This window comes from Saccopteryx leptura, chromosome 3 (assembly GCF_036850995.1).
Source record: "Saccopteryx leptura isolate mSacLep1 chromosome 3, mSacLep1_pri_phased_curated, whole genome shotgun sequence".
In the NCBI taxonomy this organism is placed as follows: domain Eukaryota; kingdom Metazoa; phylum Chordata; class Mammalia; order Chiroptera; family Emballonuridae; genus Saccopteryx; species Saccopteryx leptura.
This window is the reverse complement of record NC_089505.1, coordinates 205464877-205479959: the sequence shown is the minus strand read 5'-3', so window position 1 is coordinate 205479959 and position 15083 is coordinate 205464877. Positions and strand designations below refer to the sequence as shown.

The following is a 15083-nucleotide window of genomic DNA, read 5'->3' as shown; positions in this document are numbered from 1 at the left end:
TTAGCCTCTGTGTCATTTATTTCTGCTCTGATCTTTATTATTTCCTTCCTTCTACTAGCTCCAGGCTTTACTTGCTGTTCTTTTTCTAGTTCGTTTAGATGTAGGGTCAAGTTGTTTATTTGTGCTTTTTCTAGCTCTTGAGGTATGCCTGTAATGCTATAAACTTCCCTCTCAGGACTGCTTTTGCTGTGTCCCATAAATTTTGAGTTGATGTATGCTCATTACCATTCATTTCTAGGAATTTTTTAATTTCTTCTTTGATCTCATTGTTTACCCATTCGTTATTCAATAAAATGCAATTTACTTTCCATGTGTTTCAGTATTTTTCAGTTTTTCTGTTGTGGTTGATTTCTAGTTTTATGCCATTGTGATCGGAAAAATGCTCGATATGATTTCAATCTTCTTAAATTTGTTGAGTCCGCTTTTGTGCCCTAACATATGACCTATTCTAGAGAATATACCATTAATGCTTGAAAAGAATGTATGTTCTGCTGTTTTAGGATGAAAGGTTCTAAAGATATCTATTAAATCGAGTTGATCTAATATGTCCTTTAAGTCTGCTGTTTCTTTGTTAATTTTCTTTCTTGAGGATCTATCTAATGATGTTAATGGGGTATTGAAATCCTCTACTATTATAATATTGCTGTTGATTTCACCCTTTAAATCCATCAAAATCTGCTTTATATATTTAGGCGCTCCTATGTCAGATGTGTAGATATTTATAACGATTATATCTTCCTTTTGGATTGCTCTCTTTATCATTATGTAGTGACCTTCTTTATCTCTAACTATAGTCTTTGTTTTAAAGTCCATTTTGTCTGATATAAGTATTGCTACTCCAGCTTTTTTTCATTTCCATTTACATGAAATATTTTTTTCTATCCTATTATCTTCAGTCTGTGTGCATCTTTTGATTTAAGGTGTGTCTCTTGTAGACAGCATATGTATGGGTCCTGTTTTTTTTTATCTACACAGCTACCCTATGTCTTTTGATCAAATCATTTAATCCATTTATATTTAAAATTATTATTGATATGTAATTGTTTATTGCCATTTTATTCTTTAAAACTGTATTTCTTTTTTGCTATATTCTTTTTTTCTTTTGATCTGTTTACAACAGGTCCCTTAGCATTGCTTGCATCCTTTGTTTGGTTTTAGTGAATTCCTTGAGTTTTTTTTTTTGTCTGTAAAGCTTTTTATTTCTCCTTCAATTTTAAATGATAGCCTTGCTGGATAAAGTAGTCTTGGTTGTAGGTTCTTGTTCTGCATTACTTTGAATATTTCTTGCCATTCCCTTTTGGCCTCAAGTGTTTCTGTTGAGAAGTCAGAAGTCATTCTTATGGGGGCTCCTTTGTAGGTGATAGTCTTTTGTTCTCTAGCAGCTTTTAATATTTTCTCTTTATCACTTAGCTTTGGTATTTTAAATATGATGTGTCTTGGTATTGATTTCTTGAGTTTTTCCTTAATGGAGTTCTCTGTGCTTCCTGAACATGTGAGATGTTTTCCTGCCTTAAATGAGAGAAGTTTTCAGCTATGATATGCTTGATCAAAGTCTCTATCTCTTGTTCTTTCTCTCTTCTTCAGGAACCCCTATGATGCAGCTGTTATTTCTCTTCATGTTGTCACAGAGCTCTCTTAGAGTTTCCTCAGACTTTTTGAGTCTCTTTTCTTTTTTCTGCTCTGCTTCCATGCCTTTATTTATTGTGTCCTCTAACTCACTGATTTTATTCTCCACTTCATCTATCCTGCTTTTAATTTCTTCCATTGTGTTCTTTATTTCAGATATTGTATTTGTCATTTCTGACTGATTCTTTTTTTTTATTATTTCAATGTCCTTTTTTATATTTGCTATCTCTTTATTTAGGTGTTTGTAGTGACCATCTATTGTTGTTCTAATATCTTTGAGCATCCTAACAATTGTTATTTTAAACTCTGCATCTGGTAATTTGGTTATATCTGATTCATTTAGGTTCTTTTCTGGGGATTTTTCTTGGTTCATTTGTGTTGCATTTCTTTGCCTTTGCATTTTTTCTGTGTAAAGGAAGGTTTCGGCAACGGGAGTCCACTAATTATGGTCTCTGTTTCCTAGGTATGGTCTGTCTGCAGGCCCACCACCCCCTCTTCTGTTGCTGCCTAGGGCTTTTGGGTTTGGGCGTTGCTGGTGCCTGCCCACTGAGGCTGTTGCTGTGGTTTCCACCTCTCCTTCATGGGAGTGGCTGTGATCATGTGCTCGGGTGTACAAGCCTTGTTGGCCTTGGCCTTTGCCCTGCCCCCGTTGGTGGCATTATGCTCGGCCCTGAGGTCAGTGGTAGCACCTTTGCTCAGCTGCAGGTCTCCGCCTGTTTCCTGGCTTTCGCCCCGCCCTTGCAGGAGGAGTCTGCTCAGGGACCAGCTGCTAGCCTTGGCTCTACTGGCCAGTAGCAGAACTCCACCTATTCTGGGCTTTTGGCTCCACCCTCGCCGGAGGAGCCGGCTCCCAAGTCAGGCCACAAGCCTTGGTTCCACGGGCAGGGCAAGCCTGTGCTCCTGTGCCCTTGCTCAAGGGTTGGTCTCCACCCCTTCCAGGGTTCCCGCCCTTCTCCCACAGGCTGGATTACACGCTGCGGGCAGCTGGGCTTGACCGCTTTTGCCCGCCTACTTCTCCCCTGCCGGGTAGGACTGAGCTCACACATGGGCCCAGTGGCGGCCAGCAGGCTTCCACCCCTGCCGACAGAACCGTGCCTCCACGTCCCGCCACCACCTGCCCTCCAGCGACCCTCAGCCATGTGGGGTGCGAGCGCTGCAGCTCAGATCCTAAGACTCACTACTGTAAACCCAAAAGCTCCCTCCTTCTAAACAACTCTGCTCTGAGTGCCGTGGGAGAGCTTGTTTGGCTGCTCTCCTGCTTCCCTTTGGTGGTATTGCTGTTTCCGGGGAAAATGTTCACTTCAGATTTGGGGAGTGACTCGTCCCAGGGGTTAGGGTGGCTGTCTCCCAAAATGTTTCTCCCTGTGCCTCCTAGATTACACTCTCTTTTTGCTACTCTGGTATTCTCTTCTCTCCCCATCCCCTGGAGCCTCAGGTGAGTTGTTGTGGGAGAGGTTTTCTGCGCGGTCCCTTTAAGAAGGATCCTGGGTCTGAGAAATCAGTCTCTTTCTCACAAACAATATCCTGACTTGTTTCCAGCTAAATATTATCCTTATGCCTCTTCTGGGCTCTGGGGCTGCAGGCTGGGGCTTTGTTCCTGGGGCTCAGGACCCTCCCCTCTCTGCTAAACTCACTTCCCGCCATGCAAGTCTCTCCCGGCTGTCGTTCGCTCTGGAGAGCTGGGCAGCCCTCTCCACGTTTTTGCTTTTCCTACCAGTCTCGGTGTGGCTTCTTCAGTGTTCCTTGGTTGAAGAGTCCTCTTAGTTTAGTCCAAAGTTGTTTTTTCCAGATGATAGTTCTTAAAATTATTCTGTAATCCACTTTGGTTCTGGGAGGTGGATGTTGGTACATCCGCCTATTCCAGTGTCATCTTGTCTTTTTTTCTACCTGAATTTTTTTGTTTGTTTGTTTCTTTAAATTTTGAAGCCGGAAACGAGGAGAGACAGTCAAACAGACTGCCGCATGCGCCCGACCGGGATCCACCCGGCACGCCCACCAGGGGGCGATGCTCTGCCCCTCTGGGGCGTCGCTCTGTTGCGACCAGAGCCACTCTAGCGCCTGGGGCAGAGACCGAGTAGCCATCCCCAGTGCCCGGGCCATCTTTGCTCCAGTGGAGCCTTGGCTGCGGGAGGGGAAGAGAGAGACAGAGAGGAAGGAGAGGAGGAGGGGTGGAGAAGCAGATGGGCACTTCTCCTGTGTGCCCTGGCTGGGAATCAAATCCGGGACTTCTGCACGCCAGGCTGATGCTCTACCACTGAGCCAACGGCCAGGGTCTACCTGAAATTTATATAATGTTATTACCCAGTGTCACTCCAATAAATTTAATTTTTTATTGAATGTATTAGTGTAAAACTGATGAATATAATTATACAGGTTTCAGGTGCCCAATTCTACAGCACATCTCTGTATACCATATTGTGTGTTCACCCCCCCTCCCCGCCAAGTCCAATAAATCTTTTTTTTTTTAAATAAATGAAAAAGTAAAAAAGAACCAGTGAGGAGATGAATACCAAATGTAAAAGGACCGAATCTACAGATTTGTTCAAGGATTGGCTTGGAAAAGATGGAAAAAGAAACATCTAATACAATTTTGTGATTTTAATTGTTTGATGGTAGTACCATTAATGGGAAGAGTAAACGCAGAAGGAAGAGTAATTTTTTTCTGAAGATGAATTGAATTTTGAGCCCATTAAGTCTGAAATGCCTGCAGGGCATTTAGGTAGAAATATATGAGCATGTAGCTTAGGAGACTGGTATGGGTTAGGAATTAACTTGTCATAAATATATAATATTTACAGCAATGGGGAAAGATGGCAAAAAAATGAAAAGTAAAAAAAAATGAGCATAAAATGTAAGCCTCAAGCAGAGCTCTAAAGAAAACAAACATTTAAGTTAAAGGTCCTAAACTTTCAGTGATCACAAACCCACTGAGAATCTGAAGGAAGTTACTTCTTCACTTCTGGCAGAGTCTACACCTGCCCTACATTTTTATGCTACTTTACAGAGAGGCACAGTCCTCTTGATGTTCATCACTGTAATACCTCCTGGTTTAAGAGAAGAATGGCAGAACAGGACACAGAAAAATGTTGGCCAGAAAGATTAGGAAACCACAAAAGAAGTTCTACTGCTGAAAGAAGTAAGATAAAGTGTAAGCTGCAGGCAGTAAGCAAGAGGAAGTTAGAGACCTGGCTGAGAGCCAGTAATGCAGGGCTTTGTACATCAGGTTGAGAAATTTTACTTAATCTTAAAAGCAATGAACAGATATTGAAGTTTTATACAGGGGAGTCACCTGATCAGATTTGCATGTCTACAAGATTATACTGGCTGCTGGATGATGAATGGAAGAGAACAAGGATGTATTTGTGGCTTCCAGGACTTGCTTACTATAAACACAAACAGATGCTATGCACATTAAATGCTTGATTTGTAAATCCTTTTATCATTTACATTTTGGTATTTTATTATTATTATTATTTCTTCTGACAACTTTAGATAATTTATGTGGCAAGGAATATCAAGGACAACATGGTGTCCTACTACTATTTTCAAAAGATGAACAAAGGACTCCCTGACCCAGGAAGCTGGGATGAGTACTTTGAAACATTTCTGTCAGGCAAAGGTAAGCCAAATGGAAGGAACTGGTCTTCACCTATGTCTGCAGAGGATAAGGTTTCTCTATAAAACTCTCCTTTCTGTAAAATTCTCCCCGTAAAATTTATCCACAGAAGGAGCTCTGACTTATGGGGTTGGAAGACGAGAGGCAGCATCCCTGAGAGATGTGACATAACTCTGGCTACCTGTCAGTGCTGGTCAGTGGCTCTGTGTCCAATGATGATATACCCACTAATAAAGCCAAAACTATATTGTGGGGAAACCAGCTATAATAAAAGGCAGTTCCTACTGTAAGCCTGTGCTAAATGTTTCTCTTCCATTCACTTGTTTAATCTTTAAAGCATGGTAATACTATCCATAATTTACAGGTAGTGAAATTGAGACTCTTGGTTTGTGGAAATGATGATTCATTACACTGTTAACAAGAGTAGGGGTTAGAATTTGAACACAGGCAGGACTAGGTAATCTTAAATCCTGTGTGCTTGGCCCTGGCCGGTTGGCTCAGTGGTAGAGTGTTGGCCTGGCATGCAGGAGTCCTGGGTTCGATTCCCAGCCAGGGCACACAAGAGAAGCACCCATCTGCTTCTCCACCCCTCCCCCTCTCCTTCCTCTCTGTCTCTCTCTTCCCCTCCTGCAGCCAAGGCTCCACTGGAGCAAAGTTTGCCCGGGCACTGAGGATGGCTCTGTGGCCTCTGCCTCAGGCACTAGAATGGCTCTGGTTGCAACAGAGCAATGCCCCAGATGGGCAGAGCATCACCCCCTCGTGGGCATGCCGGGTGGATCCCGGTCGGGTACATGCGGGAGTCTGTCTGACTGCCTTCCCGTTTCCAACTTCAGAAAAATACAAACAAATAAACAAACAAAATCCTGTGTGCTTGGCTGCCATGTTAAAGTCTTCCTGATTGCCTACATGTTCAATTGGAGGGAAAGGTTTTGTGCATAAGAAGTTTCAACCAAAACTATCATAAGTTGGTGTTAGGCTGGCCCGTGGTGCTTTGGAATCATAAACTATCATGTGAAAAAAATGTATGGCCTTGCAATCATGCTTCCAGTGTCAAAACCAAGTTACTGCAAGTTTCCTGCAGTTTTTCTAAATTTCAAACACTATTAGAGCTTAAAATACATCAGCCCTTCTCCTGAAGAATATTAAAAAGTGATTAAGTTATTGAAACTGGGTAATGGGTTCATGGAGGTTCATTACACTACCCCCTCTACTCTTGTATATGTCAAAATACTTTCATAAGAACAAGAGTTTTCAAAAGTTAAGAAAGATTAAAAATATGGTTTCAAGGTTATACTTTTTGGGAGGTACAATATAAATACAATATCAGATTGGTTTGCACTATAAAGTTGAATGACAGCTTTACATGATTAAAATGTAAACATTTGCACTAAATTATTTGATTATTCAAGCTCAAAATTTATGTATATTTGAAACCCTTTTGCTAATTATTTATCTTGCTATATGGCAAAATAATTGGCCTCTACAGTCCTATTCCTCTAAAGTAATTATGAATAAATTTGATAAAGTGTTCTTTTCCATTAGTTTATCAGTAAAGCGTGGAAATATGATGCCTTTAATTGCTATTTAATTTTCATAATCCTAAATGACAAAATTTATTATTGAAATTTGCTTCTTATGAGATATATTTTGAGAATGATCCATTTATACCCCAAGGTATTTTTATGGCTTTAATGTCTTCAACAAATTTTATGGTGGATGTTCTAACAATGATTTTCGATACCTATGACCAAGAATGGGCCACAAAGAAGTTACCTATTTGAACAAGTTCAGAACATGGGACTGGGCTGATGTATAAATGGACCTTTCTAATCAGAGCTGAGTATAGTTGCAGCTCCTTGTCCTGCATGAGGTTAAGTTGTACACCATTCTGAAAGCTTGGAAATCAAAACCTTGGAGAGTACACCTCTAGAGCTAGAACTAGAGCTAGAGCTAGAGCTAGAAAGAGAAGAAGAAGGAGAAGGAGAAGAAGGAAGAAAAAGAGGAGGAGGACGAGGAGAAAGAGGAAGAAGAGGAAGAAAAAGGGAGGAGGGAGGAGGAGGAGGTGGAGGAAGGAGAACTCCTGATGAATCAGATGATTTGGGGATATCCTAATCATTTTATGGATTCAAATGTCATCTATCTGCTGTTGACCCACAGATTTGCACTTCTGTTCCTGACCTTGGCCCTGTGCTGGGTGCATAGACCCAGCTGCTTCTCTGACATCTCTATTTGGATGTCTATAAGGCATCTCTAACTTCACATATCCAAATTCGAACTTTTGTCTTTCCCCCTGGAGGCTTCCACATTTTAGTTAATTGTAACTTTGTTTATTGAGTTGCTTATGCCTAAAATCTTGAACTTACCTTAACCTCTTTTCTTCTTACATACACCATATCCAATTCATCAGCATATCTGTCAATCCTACTTTCAAAACATATCTAGAGTCTCACCAATCCTCAACACTTCTACCACTCTGGTCCAATCTACCATCACACCTTCCCTGGAAAAATTAATAGCCCCTTTCCTATCCCTCGAATTCTGACCATTCCAAGCTCCAGTCTACTTTCCACAGAGAAAACAGGGGGATTCTATTAAAAAGGAAGCCAGACCACCTCACTTCTCTGCTCAAAGCCAACGAATGTCATCCCATTTCACTCAGGGTGAAAGCCAGAGCCTGAACTGTGACCCATAAGGCCCTCAGGGTTAGGTTTTCTCACCTCTCCCAGTTTTCTCCCTCTCCTCTGCCCTTCTCTTACTCTATCCTAGTCCAATTAACCTCCTTGCTGTACCTCAAACACCAGGCACTTCCTACCCTGTACTTTACCTTGCCGTTCCCTCTGCCCAAAAATGCACTTTCCTTCTCTTTCTTCGAGTTTTTACTCAATGTTGCATTCTCTGAGAGCCCTTCTCTGGCCAGCCTATGAACATTTCATCCTTCTATATAAACCCAACTCTTTTCCTCTCCTTCTCTGGTTTATTTTTTCTCCTAAACATGCATTTTGTTCTCACATACCACATATTTCACATTTATCTCACTTGTCCTCCCACAAGATGAACTTTCAGAATAGGGTTTTATATGTGCTTTGTTCACTGCTTGATCCCCGCTCCCTGGAATGGTGCTGAGCACAGAGTAGGCTCTGTGGAATAAATGAATGCATCCTAATATTACCTTATGAGGTAAGTAGTATTACTGATTCTTTCAGAAATGAGAATTTAAAAAACTGAGGCTAAGAGATTATGTAACAGCCCAGGGTCACACAGTGGTGTCAGAGCTAGGATTCAAACTCAGCAGGCTCTAGAACCTGAGAGTAATCTATCTCACTAGTTTTCAAAGAAAGAAAAGTCATGTAGAAAATGGATGTGGGAGGTGTGGAAAGTAAGTTCTTCTGCCCTGGAATAGGACCATCAGCTTCAATTTCTATCCTGAGGAAACAACTCATTTTCTTTTCTGGCTTTCCTTCCTCTCACTTCTATGACCCAAATACACATGTGTCTTTCTTCCAGTGGTATGGGGTTCCTGGTTTGACCATGTAAAAGGCTGGTGGAAGAAGAAAGAAAGTCATCCCATTCTCTATCTTTTCTATGAAGAAATGATGAAAGTAAGAAATATACTTAAATTTTGACTTCACGGGATTTTTTTTCTGAGTTAGAGATCCATGACAGAAATGACGAAAAGTAATGTATAAAAGTTTATCTATGCAGAATATTTTGCATGCCACCTTCAACTTTCCCAACCACCTTTCCATATGACATACTAAACTCCAAACATGGTACCAGACATAGTTTGTACCTGTTTCTTTCTGCAGGCCTCACTGCACTCTAGGGCCAATTCCTACCTCATCCAGAAGCGTGGGAGAAGTCTCCTGTTTGAGCAATGAATTTTCTCCCTCTTTAGCTCTCCAGGTTCCTCCTCCCAGGATCTATACCAACCCCCATCATTGGCACTGACTTTCAAGAAAAAGAATTAGTACTCTGAACAAAAAAGAACTACTGAGAAATAATAGAGCTGTTTTGTTTGCTTTTTAAAAAAAAACACTAAAGTGTTGTCATTTTAAATAATAACAACATGTGTGAGCTCTGGTTCAATGTCTGTCTCATAAATGTATTTGCAAAATAAATGTATGGCAAAATGTAGCACTGGCTGGTCCATGGTTCTCCAAACCTTGGCATATGACATGGCTTTACAAATTGTTTCCTTCATTAACAATGGCCTCTCGTTTCTCCTTCCCCTCTGGGTAGAAATAATGCATTGCTTCCATCTGTTTGTCTGGGCCATACTTGCTCTCTGCAGCTTTCCTAAGTAGCCTCCTGCTTTGCCCAGCCCAGTGACTTTTTGAGAAAGCCACAGCAATGGGTAGCTGGCAGGGAGGACATGAAAATTGGATGCAGGGAGAAGGGGAGAGATCTGTAAGGGGAGCCTGGAGACTTCTAAACAGGGCAACCCCACACTAAACTGGATCTCTTTTCTTCAGTTTTGGATGAAGCAGCAGCCCATGTCAGAGTGTAAGGAGCTCTCATAAGATCTATCAGTAAACAGGACATCTCCAACATGTCCAGAGTCAGGAATAGCCCTGATCCAGAGTCATCAGATGTCAAAGCTAAAGCCAAGGGAGAGAAGCCTTACAAATCCTCTGTTCTGTGCCAGAGAAACATGGGCTCTGCATGCTTCTGTTTTTTCGATCACAAGGAGAAAACATCTTGTTTATTTTGAAAGAATGCCACCTGTTCTCCAAACTAGCTTCTTATCTGCTACCTGTAAAAGTGAAGTAAAATAATAAGCTTCCCAAGCATGTCTCTTAGCATCAACTATCGCACAGGAGGAAACACAATTGTTTTGATACGATGGCACTTTATTTTTTTTAAGTGAGAGGAGGGGAGATAGACTGATTCCCACATGCACCCTGATGAGATCCACTCAGCAACCCCCATCTAATCAATCGAGCAATACTCAGCTCCTGAAGCCAACATTCAAACCAATCAAGTCACTGGCTGCAAGAGGGGAACAGAGAAAGAGAAGGGGGAGAGGGTCACTTCTCATGTGTGCCTTGACCAGGGATTGAACCCTGGACATCTGCATGCTGGGCTGACTCTCTACCCACTGAGTAAGCTGACCAGGGCCTAAAATCAGAGGCAGATTTAATGGCGGGTGCACTGGATGCACACCCTGGTCCCTGACTTCTGAAGGGCCTCACAAAACCCCACCTTTACACTTTCTAATGACACCAAGTTTGGTTTCATATGTGCAATTTTAACATTAATAGTACATAATATTTTTTATCTATTTAGAAATATGGTTAACATGTATTTTTATTTTCCTGTTTTCTCTTTTTTTAAGAGGCTCAATATTTTCTTCTGCACCTGGGGCTGCAAACGACCTTGATCCACCTCTGCCTACAATTGCACTTTAAATTTCCCAGCTTACTGTTTTGACATTCAGAACTCTAAATATAAAATTACTTTTGTTAGAATAACTTTTAAACATAACCTAATAGGCTTTTAAATGGTTTAACCATTATTTCCATGCTTAATTCTCTAAGACTTGTTTATCGTTACATTTTTTTTCCTTAGACAGAAAAAAATATACTATTTTTCTTCTACTTTCACCACAGCACCCAAAACATGAAATTAGAAAAGTGATGGAATTCCTGGGGAAGAACCTAAAAGAAGAGGTTTTAGAAGAAATCATCTATAACACATCATTTGACGTAATGAAAAAGAACCCCATGACCAACTACATGAATGATGCTAAAATGAATCATAGTCTTTCTCCATTTATGAGGAAAGGTGATGTATGCATGCTCTTTGTACTTTCTCTGATAACAGAAAAAAAAATTATCAATTCACAAACAGTTTTCTGACATTTAAGCTCAGTGAATCACTATTTACAGTGTTTCCTGAAGTGAGTCTCTTAAAGCCTTCCTCTATGAGCTAGCCCATACACATGTTTCACAGAAAAATGTGGGAAACTTTGAAGCACATGAGCATATTACATTGTATTAGAAGAAACATGTTTAATTCTGCCTAACTCAGAGCTTCAAAAATGTATTTGACCAAAAATTCTTTCTCAAGTAAAGCCTTTAATCTCTGGGAAACTCGTGTTTCTCTCAATATATTATGGAGGACATTGGCTTTAAGAGCTAGAAGACTGGGAACTTAGATATCACTAAGTCAATATCATTTCACAGAGAATAATAATGGGGCACAGTAAGTCATTGGAGTCTGGCCAGAACCAGGACCTTCAGCCACCAAACCAGAGTATATCCTGTGCTACCACATTGTCGATTCCTTAATAGAGACATTTTTGAAGTTGTAATTATTTGGAGAAAATTAAAAACAATATTCTAATACTTCTTGTTTGATAAAATAAGCAAAAATCTATGCCTTGAAAAAGAAATTTTCTGATTTGATTATTGATTAACCTAATTTTCTTTTTTATTGGAAAATTTCATTGTCTATTTGAACAGACACATATATTTATATGCACAACAACATACTATACATGCTGAACTTTTTGAGGGTTTGGGGGTTATTTTTCCCAGCTTTATTTAAGTATGACTGAAAAATTAAGATGGTATACATTTAAGGAATATATGATGTTTAGATATGTGTATACATTGTTAATTGATTAGTACAATAAAGCTAATTAATGTATTTATCACCCATATAGTAACACTTTTTGGTGGGGAAGTAAGAACATTTGAGATCTACTCTTCTAGCAAATTTCAAGTATACAATAAATTATTAATTATAATCATCATGATGCATATTAGGTCTTCAGAATTCATTCATCTTATAACAGAGTTTGTACCCTTTGACCAGCATCTCCCCTTTTGTTCCACCCAGTAACCCCTGGTAACCACCATTCTACACTGTTATGAGTTTGACTTTATTTTTAGATTTGACATATAAGTGAAATTCTATAGTATTTATCTTCCTGTGTCTGGCTTATTTCACTTAGCATAGTGTCCTCCAGTTTCATCCATGTTGTCACAAATGTCAGTATTTTACTCTTAGTTAAAGCTGAGTAATATTCCACTATACATATTACATTTTCTTTGTCCATTCATTTGTCAATGGACATTTAGGTTGTTGCTATACTTTGGCTATTGTGAATAATGTGATGAATACAAGAATGAAATTGTCTCTCCAAGACAGTAATTTTACTTTTGGGGGGTATAACCCAGAAGTGGGAGTGCAGGCAGGTCTAGCTTCAATTTTTTGAGGAATCTTTATAATGCTTTCCATAATGACTGTACCAATTTACATCCCCAACAACAGCACACAAGCATTCCTTTTTCTTGACATCCTCATCAACACATGTTATCTTTTAACTATTTTAATTAAAATATAGTTGACAGCCTGTTTTGTGGAGGTTCAGTGGATAGAGCATCAACCTGGAATGTTGAGATTGCTGGTTCAAAACTCTGGGAATGCTGGGTAAAGGCACATATTACAAGCAAGCAATGAACAACTAAAGTGAAGCAACTAGGGGTTGATACTTCTTGCCCCAGCCCCCCCTTCTGTAAATAGATAAAATCTTTAAAAAAAATACAATTGACATACAATATTATATTAGTTTCAGGTGTACAACATAGTGATTCAATGTTTATATATCTTACAATATGATCACCACAATAGGTCTAGTAACCATCTGCTACCATACAAAGTTATAATATTATTGACTATATTCCTTGTGCTGTATTATACAGTACATCTCCATGATTTACTTATTTATTTTGTAACTGGGAGTTTGCACTTCTTATTGCCCTTCACCTTTTCACCCATGCTTTTCCCCATCCCCTCTGTCAAATATGTTTGTTCTCTGTGTCTATAAGTCTGTTTCTGTTTTTTGTTTGTTAATTTGTTTTTTCTATATTTAGATTCCACATATATGTGAGTTTTCCAGTTAGTTTTATACCATTGTGATTAGAAAATAGGTTTGATTTTATTTCAATCTTCTTGAATTTACTGAGGCTTGTTTTGTGGCTTAACATATGATATATCCTGGAGAATGTTTCCTGTGCACTTAAATAGAATGTGTATTCTGCACTTTTTAGAAGAACTGTTCTGTGAATATTAGCTACATCCCTCTGGCCTAATTTCTTATTTAAGGCCAATCTTTTCTTATTGCTTTTCTGTCTGGATGATCTATCCATTGATATAAGTGGGGTATTAATGCCACCTACTGTCATTGTATTACTGTCTATTTCTCCCTTTATGTGTTAATATTTGCTTAATGTATTTTAAGTTCTCCTATGTCAAGTGCATAAATATTTGTGAATGGTCTATCCTTCTCTTAAATTGACCCCTTTATCCTTATTAATGCCTTTCTCTGTCTCTTGTTACAATCTTTGTTTTAAAGTCTGTTTTGTCTGACAAGAGTATTGATGACCAATTTTCTTTTTGTTTCTATTTGCATGGAATATTTTTTCCATCTCTTCACTTTTAGTCTGTGTGTCTTTTGATCTGAAATGAGTGTCTTATAGGCATCATATAGATGGGTCTCCATTCAGCCACCCTATGTCATTCAATTGGTTCATTTAGTTCATTTACATATAAATATAATTATTGATAGGTATATATTATTGCCACTTCATTAATTCTCCTTTGGCTGACTTATTATTTCTATCTTATTAATTATTTTCTGGAAATTTTGTAGTTCTTTCCTTTTTTTTTATTTAGACAATTAAATTTAACATGGTGACATTGGTTAATCAGACTACATAGATTTAGAGAAAATATCTCCACAGCCTTTGGACAGTCAATTATGTTGTACACCCATCACCAAAAGTCAAATCATCTTCTGTCATCCTATATTTTGTTTCTCTTTAAGCCCCTCCCCTTCCCCCATCCCACTCACTATCCACCCTTCCCTTCCCCCTGGTAACCACTGCACCCCTGTCTATGTTCATGAGTCTCAATTTTGTGTCCCACCTATGTGTGGAATCATACAGTTCTTAGCTTTCCCTGATGTACTTATTTCACTCAGTATAATGATATCAAGGTCCATTCATGTTGTATGATCCGATGTCATCATTTCTTATTGCTGAGTAGTATTTCATAGTATATATGCACCACATCTTCTTTATCCAATCCTCTATTGAAGGGCTTTTTGGTTGTTTTCATGTGTTGGCCACTGTGAACAATGCTGCGATGGACATGGTGGTGCATGTGTCTTTATGTATCAATGTTTTTGAGTTATAGGGGTACATACCCAGTAGAGGGATTGCTGGGTCATATGGTAGTTCTATTCTTAATTTTTTGAGGAACCACCATACTTTCTTCCATAATAGTTGCACTAATTTACTTTCCCACCAACAGTGAATGAGGCTTTCTTTTTCTCCACAGCCTCCCCAATACTTGTTGTTACCTGTATTGTTGATAATAGCTAATCTAACAGGTGTGAGGTAGTATTTCATTATAGTTTTGATTTGCACTTCTCAAATAGTGATAATGAGCATTTTTTATATATCTATTGGCCATTTGTATTTCTTCTTGGGAGAAGTGTCTGTTCATGTCCTCTTTCTATTTCTTTATTGGCTTGTTCGTTTGTTTGTTTTTTGCTGAGTTTTATGAGTTCTTTATACATTTTGGACATTAGTCCCTTATCTGAGCTGTTATTTGAAAATATCATCTCCCATTTAGTTGGCTGTCTGTTTGTTCTGTTGTCAGTTTTTTTTTTCTGTTCAAAAGATTCTTAGTCTGATGTGGTCTCATTCACTTATCCTTGCCTTCACTTCCCTTGCCTTGGAGTCAAATTCATAAAATATTCTTTATGGCCAAGGTCCATGAGTTTAGTACCTATGTTTTCTTCTATGTAATTTAGTGTTTCAGATCTTAT

The 15083-nt window shown here is 39.1% G+C and overlaps 1 protein-coding gene across 1 annotated transcript in view; it reads left to right on the top strand.

The window, feature by feature from the left end:
• The window catches only part of LOC136397780 (sulfotransferase 1C4-like), a 52422-nt gene that overhangs the window by 16045 nt on the left and 21294 nt on the right, over positions 1-15083 (top strand). The window contains exons 5-7 of the mRNA XM_066372256.1: positions 5119-5245; positions 8747-8841; positions 10852-11026. Coding sequence (XP_066228353.1) covers positions 5119-5245; positions 8747-8841; positions 10852-11026 — 397 coding nt within the window. The remainder of the gene's footprint in view (positions 1-5118; positions 5246-8746; positions 8842-10851; positions 11027-15083) is intronic.